We start from the raw sequence: 14,697 nt of genomic DNA on the forward strand, positions 1-14,697 counted from the left end.
CTGCCCTCCGACGACGATGGTCCAGGACGCCACCACACGAAGACAGTCGGACACCCAAACCTCCAGCTCCTGGAAACCTCTGACTCCACGCAGTGCGCTCCAAACAACAGCGCACCGTCCACCAGCCCAACCGCTGCGCTACCGAAGAGAAGGCCAGGCCTTCTTGGGGGGGCACTTAAGTAGCCCCCCACCGGTATGCGGTGGCTGGAACCGGCCGGCGGCTACGCAATGTTCCCAACCTCTAGACCTCCGCCCTCACTCCTCGTGAGGGCAGAAGTCGCAGGCCCACCTAAGGCACAACTAGTGCGTAGGGGTTCTTTGGCCTCGGCAGCCCCGTCTCCTAAAGGGCCGTGCCCTCCCATCTTGGGGGGCGCTTTTCCCTACACAGCTGCTGTGGTTAGACACCCTCCCTCCAGAACCTTTGTCAGCTACGCTCTTGTACTGAACCTTCACAAGGAGCCTTGAATAAACACTAGAAATATGAATTAACTTAGGACACGTGAACTGGTATGCTGTGGACTATACAAAGTGTCCAGTTACTATTGTCTCTACCAACTAGTGTCCAGTTACCAGTATCTCTACGCGCTTTATTGTGCAGTTGCTATGGGATAGACCCCCTTCTAGGGCTACTGTTTACGATACTCTGCCTAGAATAAACAATAGATAAATGGAGTAACATTAATAAATAGGGCACATTGTTTGTTTTTTCAGGGCTTCCAGGAATATTGTGAAGGCTACATGAGATGAAGCACCAGGAATCGCTTGCTAGTTGCACACAACGCAGTTCAGTGTATCGCAACTTTTAGTCCCACCATAGCCAGTGAAATAATATATATGATTAAGCACATGGGGCGATTTTTGATGATTATGTATAGACGTGTTCTTGGAACAAGTTATAAAACAAGCTTAGCTCCTTTCTAATCAATACAGGCACATAATAAACACCCATGTTGGATTGAAGGCCATCGAGGGGTTTATCCCTCCTCCCCCTCTGGGAGGCAGTCACCGTTTTGGAGGCCCGCCTTTCTGTCCAATCAGATAAGCCGCTTTGACAGCTTTAAGTGAACAGACACATGAGCATAAGGAAACCAAAGGATGCCAATTCTCCTTACAGAGTGTGACTATAGCCCAGGATCCATGTTGGCCTAATTGACCGCAACACCAATAGGCTACACATGGAGATCCTCTCCCACCCCCTTTTAATGAGCACTTAATTGATGACTGGCAGTACAGGTAATGGTGTGCCACTCGGGCGTGTCGAAAACGTTAAAACAGATTCAGGGACCTCATTTCCCTGCGCCGCATGACGTCTCTTAGCAGTGCTTTTCTTCCTGATTGCATGTTTTTTTTTAAATGGCCACTATGGGCCACAAGGTGCTGTTTGTCATCACCAGTGGTTAGTGGCAATACTAATAAAACAGCGCTCTACTCAGGCATTGCCCTTTGCTGTCGAAAAGAGTTGCACATTTCGACATGTTATGAAGGGTGTTTTGTGAGACACAGATTGTATTATATATATTCATTTTGAGCAACACGTGTGGGTGAAAGCCAGAACACATCTGGTCTGTAGCATATGGAGCATGTTGGATTTCACACTATTAATGTGCCCGCTGTGCTTTGTTATCAGCGCTTTTGATATATACCATGTTTTACGCATCATGCCTATCTTGCTGAATTTTATTTTTTGCAGAACAAGCATTTGGGTGAGGATCATAAGTTGCGGAAAAACACCCCATAGACGCATGCCTTAGTGTTCATGATTTAGGGCTTTTTTTTAGCCCTTACACCGTGATCCTGAAGAAAGCCCTACTACTACTAGCACATACTATTGGCTGAAAAATGTCGACCAATCAATAGGGTGTGCGAGTTCACTGACTTTTCCCTTCACATCCACTGTTATTTTTAACCCTGCCCCAGGGGTTCATTATTAAAATTTACCCCCCTTAGTTGGATATCCTAGATGTAGTTTTAAAACCTTCACTTACATATTCAGCCCACTTTAAAGTCTGCTCTGCTGTATTCAGGCATTATAGAACACCTAAGATGCATTCAGCATCTTAGGTAGGAACCCTATGATGAAGCATGCCACCAACTAGGTTGGTTGGTGGGTGAGGGTTTTAAAAAAAAAAATACATGTCCTTCCCCCCCCCCCCCCCCCCCCCCCCCCAGAGACGGCAGTCAATTGACATGAATGACACTTGAATGATTTGTTAGCAAGCTCGTTCTTTTTGTGGTGATATATGAAGTAAGGCAAGAGGGACGACTTTCTCTTCTCATGTTCCTTGTTGTTTAGTGAATAAAAAGTACTTCAACTATTAAAGCAAAAAAGGCACATTTCAGCTGTTGATTGCTGTATTCGGGAGTAAACTGGTACTAGAGGCAGGCAACTTTGCGCAGACAATATGAATAGTTGTCAAAGTTACAAAATAACTATAGATTGTGCCACATTTTGCTACATAATTTTCCCTTTCATGGTACACAATACTGTCAACCCTGCAGCAGAATTTAGTCCAACAATGCCACATGATTCCAGTGGCTCTGACAATAGGTTTGCCAACAGATAGCTAAAGCTGTTTGTCCTTGAGATCTACAACGAAATAAACAAGCAAAAAGAAAAGAAGACCAGACAGACAGATGACAGAATGGAGACAACGAGGAATTAAAATTTTCATGAGAAGATTAATTCCTGAGCAAGTGTGTGATCTGAGCAGAAGCATTACAAACAATAAGTTAGGTTGGAAGTCTACACCACTATCAAACAAAAATAGTAACCACAATCTTTATTATGCTCATATAGGTGCTACATTCAAGTGTAGAAGAACTGTCAAAACCAAAATGTCAGTCTGCGCCCTTTGATCTTTGGTCAGTGTAAATAACGGCTATCTCAACATGATGCTTTGTTCTCTGGTCGGTATATTCGGCTTTCCACGTAAAGAAAGTGACAGTGTTGGAATCTCCCTTGCACTGTGACATCTTCACTGGTGGCAGAAACATCATTTTCTCAGCTCTCCTGTTCTGTTCAAGAGTTCTGCTGCTCGGCCTGTTGCAGTAGCTGCTGTGTGATGTGGTTGATGGCAGGGTACGCAGCACTCTTAGGAAATTCCTGTATGAAATCTCTGCCTTGTTCCAAACTCTGAGAAAGCTGTGGATCCAGTGGCACACAACCTGCAACGATGAAGAGTAGAGTTAACAGATGGGATAGTTAAACATCAAGTTACATACTCTAATCCTCCATTTCCAGGCTGAGACAGCTCTGGGACAGCCACAACACTGTTAGGAATGGACCTACAAGAAATGGACAATGTTAGCTGTGCATTTTCTTTACTGTGAACTTTCTGAAGTTCCCTCTACACTCTTGGTTATGTCGATCTTCTGATAACTAAAAGGTCTGTTTGGCAGTTGGCCCCATATAACCTTGACTGGTGCGGTTTACTGTTAAACTCTGAAAGACCAAGAACCTTCTTTTCACCCCACCCACCTTATCTTAACTCACAGATAATTCTTGAGTGTACTAATCCCACAGTAATGCTATCCTGGAGCTGACCCCCTATTCCACAATATGTATTCAACCTTAAGATTTCACAATGTTAAAATATGGATTTGAACTCTGTTCAAAACAGGACAAGTGCTCATTTCACATTACGACAGCTACTTCTACCTGGAAAGAAAACAAACTTTGTAAGTTACCACGAACAACGTTTGGCCACATTGGTAATTTAATGTGGACAAGGTGCAAGCTTGCTCGCTGGGGGGGGAGAAATTTCGATAAGAAATACTCTACCACACTGTGGAAAGCACAGTAAAAAAAAAAGTAAAAGTCCCAGAACCATTCTCATTTCTCTACTGGCATTAGATGAGTTCAAGCCACAGTCGCACAGATGGACAAGTTACTTACCTTCGGTAATGCATTGTATGTGCACCATGCTACAAATTATTCCAACAGGCTTAGATCGTTTTGGCTGAAGGACGCTCAGTTGCCAAGATTATTTTACGGACTTCGGGCAGAAGGTCAAAAGCTGTCAAATGTCATGGCTCAAACTCCACACAAGAAGGCGGAGACTGGATAGGTTCAGGTGGAGATCGTTCCCCTGATGCTGCAACAGAAGATCCTCCTGAAGGAACAGTCTGAATAGAGGATCGATAGCCATGCTTAGTAGCTCATGATACCAGACTTCTTGCCCAGTCAGGAGCCACAAGGATTACTTGGCCAGGTCGTTCTTCCTCTTCTTGAGAACTCTAGGCTGAAGTGGTATGGTTAGAAAGGCGTACAGAAGGCCTGAGTTCCACCTGAGATGAAAAGCATTGCCGAGCAATTCCCGCCTTGGAAACTCCAACACGCAATACTGCTGATATTGTGTGTCCTCTGCGAAGGCGAACAGATCTAACCAAGGCTCTCCTCACTGCTGAAAGAGACTTTGTGCCACCTCCATTATGAGAGTCCACCAGATGTTAAACCATCAGGGAAATGTCCTGTTCCAGCCATATTCAGAGGTGCAGAGCCTCCTGACAAAGGGTCCACAACCCCACCCCATCCTGCTTGTTTCAGTATCACTTGGCGGTGGAGTTGGATGAAAACACCTGCACTACCTTTCCCGACAGGGAAGAAATGCTTTCAATGCTAGTTTGAATGCATGGAGCTCCAACAGGTTTATATGGAGACAACATACCTCTGATCTCCACCTCTCCCAGATGGCACTACTGTCAGATGTGGCTGAGGAAGGGAGAGGGATCTGCCTCTGATCCAGTCATGGTTCATTAGCCACCACTGCAGACCTCGTGCAATTCCCTCCAAGATCTGGACCATGTTGGAGAGATATCCCTGATGCTGCACCCACTGGAACTTCAGGTCCCACTGCAGAGACTGCCTATGGTATCTAGCATGTGTCACCAACATGAGGCAGGCCAAGAGGCACAGTAGCCTCAAAGTCATTAGCACTGAACTCCAGGATAGAGGGTGATACATCTGTATCATAGCCTGAATATCCTGGACTCGCCACTCGGGAGGACAAGCCCAATACTACACAACAGCTCCAATGAAAGGGAGCGTCTGAGAGTGATTAAGGTGTGACTTTGGCACACTGATAGTGAATCCTGGCAAATGCAGGAGGCCCATCGTAGTCTGGAAGTGAAAGAAGACAGTCTTGGGCGAGCCCCCCTTTAACAACCAGTCGTCGAAACAGGGAAAGACTGAAACCCATGATCTGAGCAGATGAGCTGCACCCAATCACCTTGGTGAACCCCGAGGGGTGCTGGTAAGGCCAAACGGGATCACGGTGAACTGAAAGAGCTCTTGGCCCACGTGAACCTCAAGTAATGCCTGTAGGCAGGCAGGACAGGAGTATGGAAATAAGCATCCTGCAAGTCCACCGCTACATCCATCCAGCGCAGAAAGAACCTGAACCATAGTAAGCATTTTGAACTTCTCCATCTTGAGAAAGAGATTAAGGGACTAAAGGTCTAGGATAGGGCAGAGGCCCTTGTCTTTTTTGGGTACCAGAAAGTAGCAGGAATAGCAACCATTACTTTCTTCTAGTACAGGAACCCTCTCTATGGCTCCCTTGGCCAAAGGAGCTGTAACTTCCCCTCAGAGAAGTGGCAAGTGATCCTACATCATTCAATTGCTCAATGGTAGCATGGATGGATGGGTATTCTCAAAGGGGAGGGAGTAGCCCTCAGAATATTTGCGAAACCCACCTGATGTGATGGATTGCCAGCAAAGCAGGTGATGGGGTATCCTGCTTCCGACTGGTCCCTGGTGGGGAAGGGTCAGGCTAGGAAGGTTTGGAGGCAGCTGCAGGGAGGAAGGGGTGCTGCTTTGCCCAGTGAGTCAGTCATGTCCAGTCCACATCGGATTGTGAACTTTGCTTCATCTCTCCTATCAGCAACTGCTTGGGAAAGTGGCAGCACTTGTGCAACCGTATCCCATAGTGTGTGGGAATAAAAGCTCAAAAGGCATGTGGAGTACACAGACCACAATACCAGGCTAGTGAAAGAAAACATTTTCTTCCCAAGTGTGTCCAGTGTCTTGGCTTCCCTATCCGGGTGTGTGGAATGGAACACACCATAGGAGGCAGAGACTTGGATGACCAAGCTCTCAGTGGTGGGGTGTTGCGTAAGGAAACTTGGGTCACCCGGAGCGGGGCTGTGGTGGCAGGCAACTGTCCTGTTAACAGGAGCCCACATGCTGGGTTCGGACCAGATACCCAGTAGGACATATGTAAGGGTTTCATTGAAGGGGAGCAGGGGTTCGGAGGATGAAGCTCCATGTGGAAGCACCCCTGTCAGCAGGTTAGTCTTGACTGCCCCCATAAGATACTAAAGGTTCAGGACCTCTGCTGTTCTTCACACCACCAAATAATACAACGCTCCCGACTCCATAGTAGAAAGCATGCCAGTGTCTGGGGAGGTATTGAGATTAGTGGCTTCCCTCAAGTCTGTATGCCAGTCCATAGAGCTTATATTCCAAAGGGTCCAGCAAACCTTCCCATTCCTCACCATAAACTAGTCCATAGGAAAAAGGCTCAGGATCCGGCATAGGAGGCAAGGCTCCTTTGGGTGCCAGGTCAGCGTCGCAGGACACCCATCCGGCTCCGTGCCAGAGTCAGCAATGAGAAAGGAGACGGCCCCCCTGGGGGCATGGGCAACGCCACGAACCTTGGCATCAGGACCAACGTCGGGGAAGGTTGAAGTGGTACGACCCACTCCATACCAAATCTAAGCATGGATCCTGGAGTGCCCCTTGGAGCTGAGGCTAAATCAACCGGCGTAGAACCCGAACGGGCCCCTTCCGACTCCGCAGTGTTGGACTGGCCAAAAATGAGACGCATGGCCTCATAGGCTCTTAGTTGGGCAGAAGTTGCTCCAGCTCCCGAAAACTCAGGTTCTGCAGAGGAAGGCCTAGAACAGCGATGCTCCCGCTCCCTCGTCTCATCGGCCAACGGATGAGGGGAAGTCGAATGCTTAGTCTTCTTCGACTTCTTCGTATGCCTCGACTTACTTAATCGTCCCGAGGACTTGGAGTGGGACAACGAGAAGGGGGAAACTCCGCAAACTGATTCCGAGACCTTCTTCTTGACTGAAGGTTTGACACACTGAGCATGACGTCTGGTCATGGTCATGACCCAGTAAGGCACACGAGGTGCAGATCCGTCACAGCCATTGCAGATGACAAGACCCCGAGGGCTTTAGACTGGTCTTTCTCAAAGACATCCTCGACACAACTCGAAAAAGCTTCAGCAAAAAGTAAAAAAAGACCAGTCAAAAATTGACTGAGGTTTAGCTGCCTTTGGATCAGCGTTAGCTGGTGCAGAAAGTAAAGAACTCCATAGCACAGTTGTATACCTGGGGTGCAGTACCACAATGAGTTGAATCACCAGGGCCAAAAATGAGCAGCACCCCATGGGACTGGCTGAGCAGCAACCCAGAGGAATGGGCAAGCAGCAACTCGAGGGCAATGGGCGAGCAGCAACTCGAGGGCAATGGGCGAGCAGCAACTCGAGGGCAATGGGCACGCAACAACTCGAGGGCAATGGGCACGCAACAACTCGAGGGCAGTGGGCGAGCAGCAACCCGAGGGCACAGGGCGAGCAGCAACCCGAGGGCACAGGGCGAGCAGCAACCCGAGGGCACAGGGCGAGCAGCAACCCGAGGGCACAGGGCGAGCAGCAACCCGAGGGCAATGGGCGAGCAGCAACCCGAGGGCAATGGGCGAGCAGCAACCCAAGGGCAATGGACGAGCAGCAACCCGAGGGCAATGGCAAGCAGCAACCCGAGGGCAATGGCTGCAAAGTATTCCATGGGAATGGCACGACAGACACCTGAACACAAGCTTAACTGACCTGCCCCTTGAGGCATCGCTCTACAGCATCACAGAGCTTTCCTGTATTTCTCCAGGAACCGAGGCAAAACCGAGCTGCACCTGGGCCTCAGAGAACAAAACTGTGCCTTCTTATGCATAACTGAACAGCCCGCTGGTAAAAAAAAAAAAGAGACCACTGACAAGACTGAACACCTGGATATTATTAACAGCACTAGATGAGGAAACTGTATACTGGTTGCATCTAGGTTTATAATGGCAATAAACTGTTATGTAATGTCAACAATGATTATTGGTGGTTTTCACAGGAACTGTGATAGACATTCTATATTCCCACAGAATTTCGAACGGCTGTTTCCCTTTGAACATGACTCGAGCACAACATTTTCTTCTACATTGATAAAATGCAGCGGGCATCATGTCACGTTTGCTGCACATCCTGTAAATGCTTCACCATCAAAGGTTCGATAGGGCACATAAAATAATTTCTTGCAGAAAATTAATAATGCTCTTATTGATATGGGAAAGGGTCTCTAGAAGTTTTAGAATTCTTTATATACACCTCTTTGAGGGAGCTCATAAATAAAATATTGCGTTTTGCTAATATAATTGAACAAATGTCCGGTGAATTAAACAACTTGGCTATGTTTTATACGTTTTTAGTACAGTAACCACAAATCGTCTTTCAAAAATTTGTAGCAACACTCGTTAGCTTAGTGTAATGTGAGGCGAATGTTAAAAACAAACACTGGAAAAAGTGAATAGGTCTGGCCTTAGTAAACTGGTGCAATGTTTTTCTAAAACGATAAGCATATACCAAAAAAAAAAAAAAAAACCTGATTGCAATAATAAACGTAAATAAAAAAATGAAATAAACATTGCATATAATTTCATTAGACGCAAGCACAGGAAACAGGCTAATTAAAAATCTTGTTATCTTTGACAGAAATGCTCTATAATCCCTGCCTCTAGAACCCTTAAGGTAATGGGAAAAAAACCTTCAAGGTTTATTTTTATTTTTTAATACCCCTTACCCACCAACCTAGTTGGTGGCATGCTTCATCATAGGGGCCCCACTACTGGACACCTAGTGTGTCAGGGGTGTGCTTCAATGCATGATTACAGCAGAGCGGGAGTTGTGTTAAATAATTTTCCAGAGAGAGAACAAGTGAGATCAAAATTGTCTTCCAGGTACCCACCAAATGGTATAATTTAATCGTGGTGCCCTTCAACAAGGGTTAAAAACAGTGCTAGATGTTTACAGAGGAAACTAAGACCTCCTTCAGCCTAATTTGGGGTTGACATATTTTATCATTATCTCTGCTGATAATGGTCAGTATGGCTTTCTTCAGGACCTTATAATCGCGTCCGCTACAGCATGTGATAACCACACAGTGACTTACACAGTGCTTAAACTTACGATCTGTTCTTCATTTGAGATTTGATAGATCTGTGTCTTATTCCATTCAGGTCTCTGCATAGAGTACAGAGATTTTGGGGAAGATAAGTGAGCTCTTTTTCTTCTCACTATCCTATTTTTTAAGCCTATAATTTTATTAGAACAGTAATCATGCTTTGTAGCAGGCAGGCATTTTTAGAAAAGTTATAGAAAATGTTTTTCATTTTTTCAAGTACATAGCATGAAAAAATGATCTTTATTGGTATAAAAGAAGGCTATTATTGTTTTGAATGACTCTAAAATAAAGACATACATTAAATACACATGGGTGATGAAAATAACATAAAAAGGATAAAGCAGGGAAAGAAAAATACTGAGCAGAGTCAGTTGTTGGCCCACCAGTTCCTGCACTGAAATGCAGTAGATGGATGTGCCCCCTCCCCCCCTGTTCTGGCTGTTTTTGGCCCAGAGGACCTCATCCGCAGCGGCCTGGGTACTGGCGTGTTTTGAGAGTGAGTGGAGCACACAGCCTATCTACCTGGGCCACTTTTGGCCCTGTGGACCCAATCCCACAGGTCCGGATGTGCTTCTTAACAGGCAGGAGTCTGTGTAGTCTCCCTCGCCGAGCCTCTAAAGGTCCTGGAGAGCTCACGCAGCAGCTGCAAACTAAAATGAAAGGGAAGAGGGCCGCGCAACCCCCTTCATGAGCCATTAACGGCCCCAGGGACTCCATTGCCCAAGGCAAACTCTAAAATGTTGTTTCAGTGAGCCCAGCCCCAGGACATAGTTTCCCTGTCGCAGCAAGCAGGCTGAGAAACCTAGGTTTGCTCTTGCTTGGCAGGAGCATTTTAAAACTCCAGCCAAGCGGAAGCAAACACAAAGTCTGCCCCCATTGGAAGCAGACCTCTGATCTGTTTCCCTGCCTGCACTCTACGTATATATGTATATATATATGTATATATATATCTATATAACATCAACCTAGTGTTGGTTGCCACAAGGTAGTTATAGTTAGGACCATGATTCCTTAGAAAAAGCGTTTTTTGACTTGCCTATATGTTTGGCACTGTTTGACAAATCTTCACAAAATTCTCCAAAAAAGTGTGCTAGTGATTCTTGTTGCGCATTGAAAGTTTTGAGATGATCTGTCAAGGGGGACTGAGAAAAATATTGGGTGAGTGGGGGGCTGCAGGAGAGGAGTTAAAAAGACACATGCGTTCCCATGCTAATTTGAACATGACTAACAGCCCGAACCTCTATACGGAATTACACCAAATTAGGCAGAAAGTTAGCTTTCGGTACGCAGATTGCGCTTTTACTTATTTGGTGTAAATATGTCCAGTAGTTTTTGTGATATTGAAGGGAAAATATATTTAAATGTCTAGGGCTGCGGATCCTTTGTGAAGATTTCGGGAAAAGTAATGAGCTTGTGCAGTGAAATGCACAACTTTGATTGGCTGCCAACACTTCAAACCAGGTACCCATTAGTTCGGGTGTGGGGTTCCCCCAAGTGGGGCAGATCCCAGAGGCATTTACATTTTCTATGGGTAGTGGGGGAGGAATGGAGCCTGCCCCTACCCCCCTTCGAAGCCCTGGGGAGCACCACATCCCGGGGCACTTTATCAAAAGAATGCGTGGGGGTCACCTGCCCCCCTCCCTCTTGCAGCAGCCCCGGAGACACCTACCTCCCCAGGGCACTTAATGTAAAGTGGCCCGGTGACGTAATTTGAGATGTCATCAGTGATGTCACTAACCATGTCATGAGTGATGTAATATGTGGGTTCATAAGCGGTGCATTACGGGGCTGCAAGCTATAGTTAGCTTGGGTAACTATAACTGCTGAATTTCTATGGTTTTGTACGTGACATGTGAGCCTAACTTTAATGGTCCTGTATCCTCTGGTTTTTAGGCCACAGCTCAAGACAGCGCGCATGCGCTGTCTTGAACCGAGACATGCTGTATTTACATTGTGGAGTACAACCCACCCACGGCTTCCCATTTGCTGGCATCATCGTCACTCTTGAATTCTTTTTGTCCTTTCATCCAAGGGATGCTTAAGTCATGCCTCTTCCTGTACTGAGCCCTCCCTGAGAGCACCGGGCAATTACTAATGACCAGCCATAGTGGCCATTTTAGCTAATAATTTTGGGACTACTTTTTCTTTGGAAGGTGGAACCCGATCACAATAACTGATGGCAGCCTATTTTGGATTGATTCACCAGGCTCATAATTCAAAGCTCAAAATTCTAGAAGCCAGTTATCTCATAAAGACAAACACCTTACACGGCGCCCAGCATTAGCAATTCCCCCGTGAATGCAAATTCACTTGCTCGTTTTGTGGTGTGCGGCATTTCAGATGCTAGAAACATCCACCAGGTTAAAAGATGGCATAAGTTTGTAAAATTACGACACTCTGTGTTCCTGTGGAGCTACGATTCTGCACTGTACGTTTTTACCATAATGTTTCTAGTGCGCTGCATTTCCTTTTCGCTGCCTTCCTAACCTTGCCATTTTTCGCCGTAACAACTTCACCATATCAGTCACATCCCTGGGAGATCTCTCTTTCATTGCTTGACTCAAGGTTCCCACCACTCCACGCTGCACAGCCCATGGAGGCGCCTCTCTCTTAGCATTCATTGCTTGCTATAGGAGATTTTATATGTAGGTTTGACCTTTAACATTAGTTTAAAATGTATTTCTTTTTTTCTTTCTGACTCTCAAGTACATGTGCTATAACGATACCCAGAGACAGCTTTGGGATGGGGGACAGGCTTGTTCCTTGTTTTCCCACCAGCCTTTAATATCCTTGCAGGGGAGGCTCTTTCCTCAGCTGCTGCAGCAGTGAGACCCACAGAAAGCACGGTATTGTGTGACATACTGCTTTAAAGATAAACGTGCTGACGGGGTATCCTTGCAGTTTATCATCATTTTAAAGGGGTCACACTGCGGTCCTCCCTCAAAGTGAAAAGCTATGGGGCAAAAGGTACAGAAAAATGAAAATGTCACTTACCCAGTGTACATCTGTTCGTGGCATTAGTCGCTGCAGATTCACATGCTGTGCTGTGCATAGTCCGCCGTCTGGTGTTGGGTCGGAGTGTTACAAGTTGTTTTTCTTCGAAGAAGTCTTTTCGAGTCACGAGACCGAGGGACTCCTCCTCCTTTGTTTCCATTGCGCATGGGCGTGGACTCCATCTTAGATTGTTTTCCCCGCAGAGGGTGAGGTAGGAGTTGTGTATGTTAGTAATAGTGCCCATGCAATGGAATGAATAAGTATGTATAAAATAAAGTTTAAGTAATATATTTACAAATGTACAAATGTTGAAGATTACTTACAAACGGCTACAGGCTCCCGGGGAGGCGGGTGGGCGCATGTGAATCTTCAGCGACTAATGCCACGAACAGATGTACACTGGGTAAGTGACATTTTCAGTTCGGTGGCATGTGTAGCTGCAGATACACATGCTGTGCATAGACTAGTAAGCAGTTATCTCCCCAAAAGCGGTGGCTCAGCCTGTAGGAGTGGAAGTAGTTTGAAATAAAGTTCTTAGAACGGCTTGACCTACTGTGGCTTGTTGTGCGGATAGCACGTCTACACAGTAGTGCTTAGTAAATGTGTGAGGCGTAGACCATGTGGCTGCCTTACATATTTCGTTCATTGGAATATTTCCTAGGAAGGCAATGGTAGCGCCTTTCTTTCTGGTTGAGTGTGCCTTTGGTGTAATGGGCAGCTCTCTCTTTGCTTTAAGGTAGCAGGTTTGGATACATTTAACTATCCATCTGGCTATACCCTTTTTTGATATTGGGTTTCCTGTATGAGGTTTTTGAAATGCAATAAACAGTTGTTTTGTTTTCCTAATTAGTTTTGTTCTGTCAATGTAGTACATTAGTGCTCTTCTGATGTCTAATGTATGTAGTGCCCTTTCAGCTACTGAGTCTGGCTGTGGAAAGAACACTGGTAGTTCTACTGTTTGATTTAAGTGGAACGGTGAAATAACTTTTGGTAAAAATTTAGGATTAGTTCTTAGAACTACCTTATTTTTGTGTATTTGAATAAAAGGTTCCTGTATAGTAAACGCTTGAATTTCGCTTACTCTTCTTAGAGATGTAATAACAACGAGAAATGCAACCTTCCACGTTAAGAATTGCATTTCGCAAGAATGCATGGGTTCGAAAGGTGGACCCATGAGTCTTGTTAAGACGATGTTGAGGTTCCATGAAGGAACAGGTTGTGTTCTTGGTGGTATAATTCTTTTTAGGCCTTCCATAAACGCTTTAATGACAGGTATCCTAAATAGTGAAATTGAATGGGTAATCTGCAGGTATGCAGAAATTGCAGCGAGGTGTATCTTTATGGAAGAGAAGGCCAGATTTGATTTCTGCAAATGTAGTAAGTATCCTACTACATCCTTTGGAGATGCATGTAATGGTTGAACTTGATTACTATGGCAGTAGCAAACAAACCTTTTCCATTTACTTGCATAGCAGTGTCTAGTGGATGGCCTTCTAGCCTGTTTTATGACCTCCATACATTCTTGGGTGAGGTTTAAATGTCCGAATTCTAGGATTTCAGGAGCCAGATTGCTAGATTCAGCGATGCTGGGTTTGGATGCCTGATCTGTTGTTTGTGTTGTGTTAGCAGATTTGGCCTGTTGGGTAGCTTGACATGGGGTACTACTGACATGTCTAGTCGTGTTGTGTACCAGGGTTGTCTTGCCCATGTTGGTGCTATTAGTATGAGTTTGAGTTTGTTTTGACTCAATTTGTTTACTAGATATGGAAGGAGAGGGAGAGGGGGAAAAGCGTATGCAAATATCCCTGACCAATTCATCCATAGAGCATTGCCTTGAGACTGCCTGTGTGGGTACCTGGATGCGAAGTTTTGGCATTTTGCGTTCTCCTTTGTTGCAAATAGGTCTATTTGAGGTGTTCCCCAAATGTGGAAGTAAGTGTTTAGAATTTGGGGGTGAATCTCCCATTCGTGGACTTGTTGGTGATCTCGAGAGAGGTTGTCTGCAAGTTGATTCTGGATCCCTGGAATAAACTGTGCTATTAGGCGAATGTGGTTGTGAATTGCCCATTGCCATATCTTTTGTGCCAGGAGGCACAGCTGTGTCGAGTGTGTTCCCCCCTGTTTGTTTAGATAATACATTGTTGTCATGTTGTCTGTTTTGACAAGAATGTATTTGTGGGTTATGATGGGTTGAAATGCTTTCAACGCTAGGAATACTGCTAACAATTCGAGGTGATTTATATGCAGCTTCGTTTGATGTACGTCCCATTGTCCTTGGATGCTGTGTTGATTGAGGTGTGCTCCCCACCCTGTCATGGAAGCATCTGTTGTTATCACGTATTGTGGCACTGGGTCTTGGAAAGGCTGCCCTTTGTTTAAATTTATACTGTTCCACCATAGAAGCGAGATGTATGTTTGGCGGTTTATCAACACCAGATCTAGAAGGTGACCCTGTGCCTGTGACCATTGCGA

The 14,697-nt window shown here is 45.6% G+C and overlaps 1 protein-coding gene across 2 annotated transcripts in view; it reads right to left on the reverse strand.

Moving 5' to 3' along the window:
• Nucleotides 1–2,765: 2,765 nt before the first annotated feature.
• NUBP2 (NUBP iron-sulfur cluster assembly factor 2, cytosolic) overlaps nucleotides 2,766–14,697 on the reverse strand; it is a 131,389-nt gene continuing 119,457 nt past the window's right edge. For both annotated transcript variants that reach the window (XM_069210561.1, XM_069210562.1), the window contains exon 7: nucleotides 2,766–3,165. In XM_069210561.1, the coding sequence (XP_069066662.1) occupies nucleotides 3,020–3,165 (146 nt within the window). In that variant the 3' untranslated portion in view covers nucleotides 2,766–3,019. The remainder of the gene's footprint in view (nucleotides 3,166–14,697) is intronic.

Source organism: Pleurodeles waltl, chromosome 10 (genome assembly GCF_031143425.1).
Source record: "Pleurodeles waltl isolate 20211129_DDA chromosome 10, aPleWal1.hap1.20221129, whole genome shotgun sequence".
In the NCBI taxonomy this organism is placed as follows: domain Eukaryota; kingdom Metazoa; phylum Chordata; class Amphibia; order Caudata; family Salamandridae; genus Pleurodeles; species Pleurodeles waltl.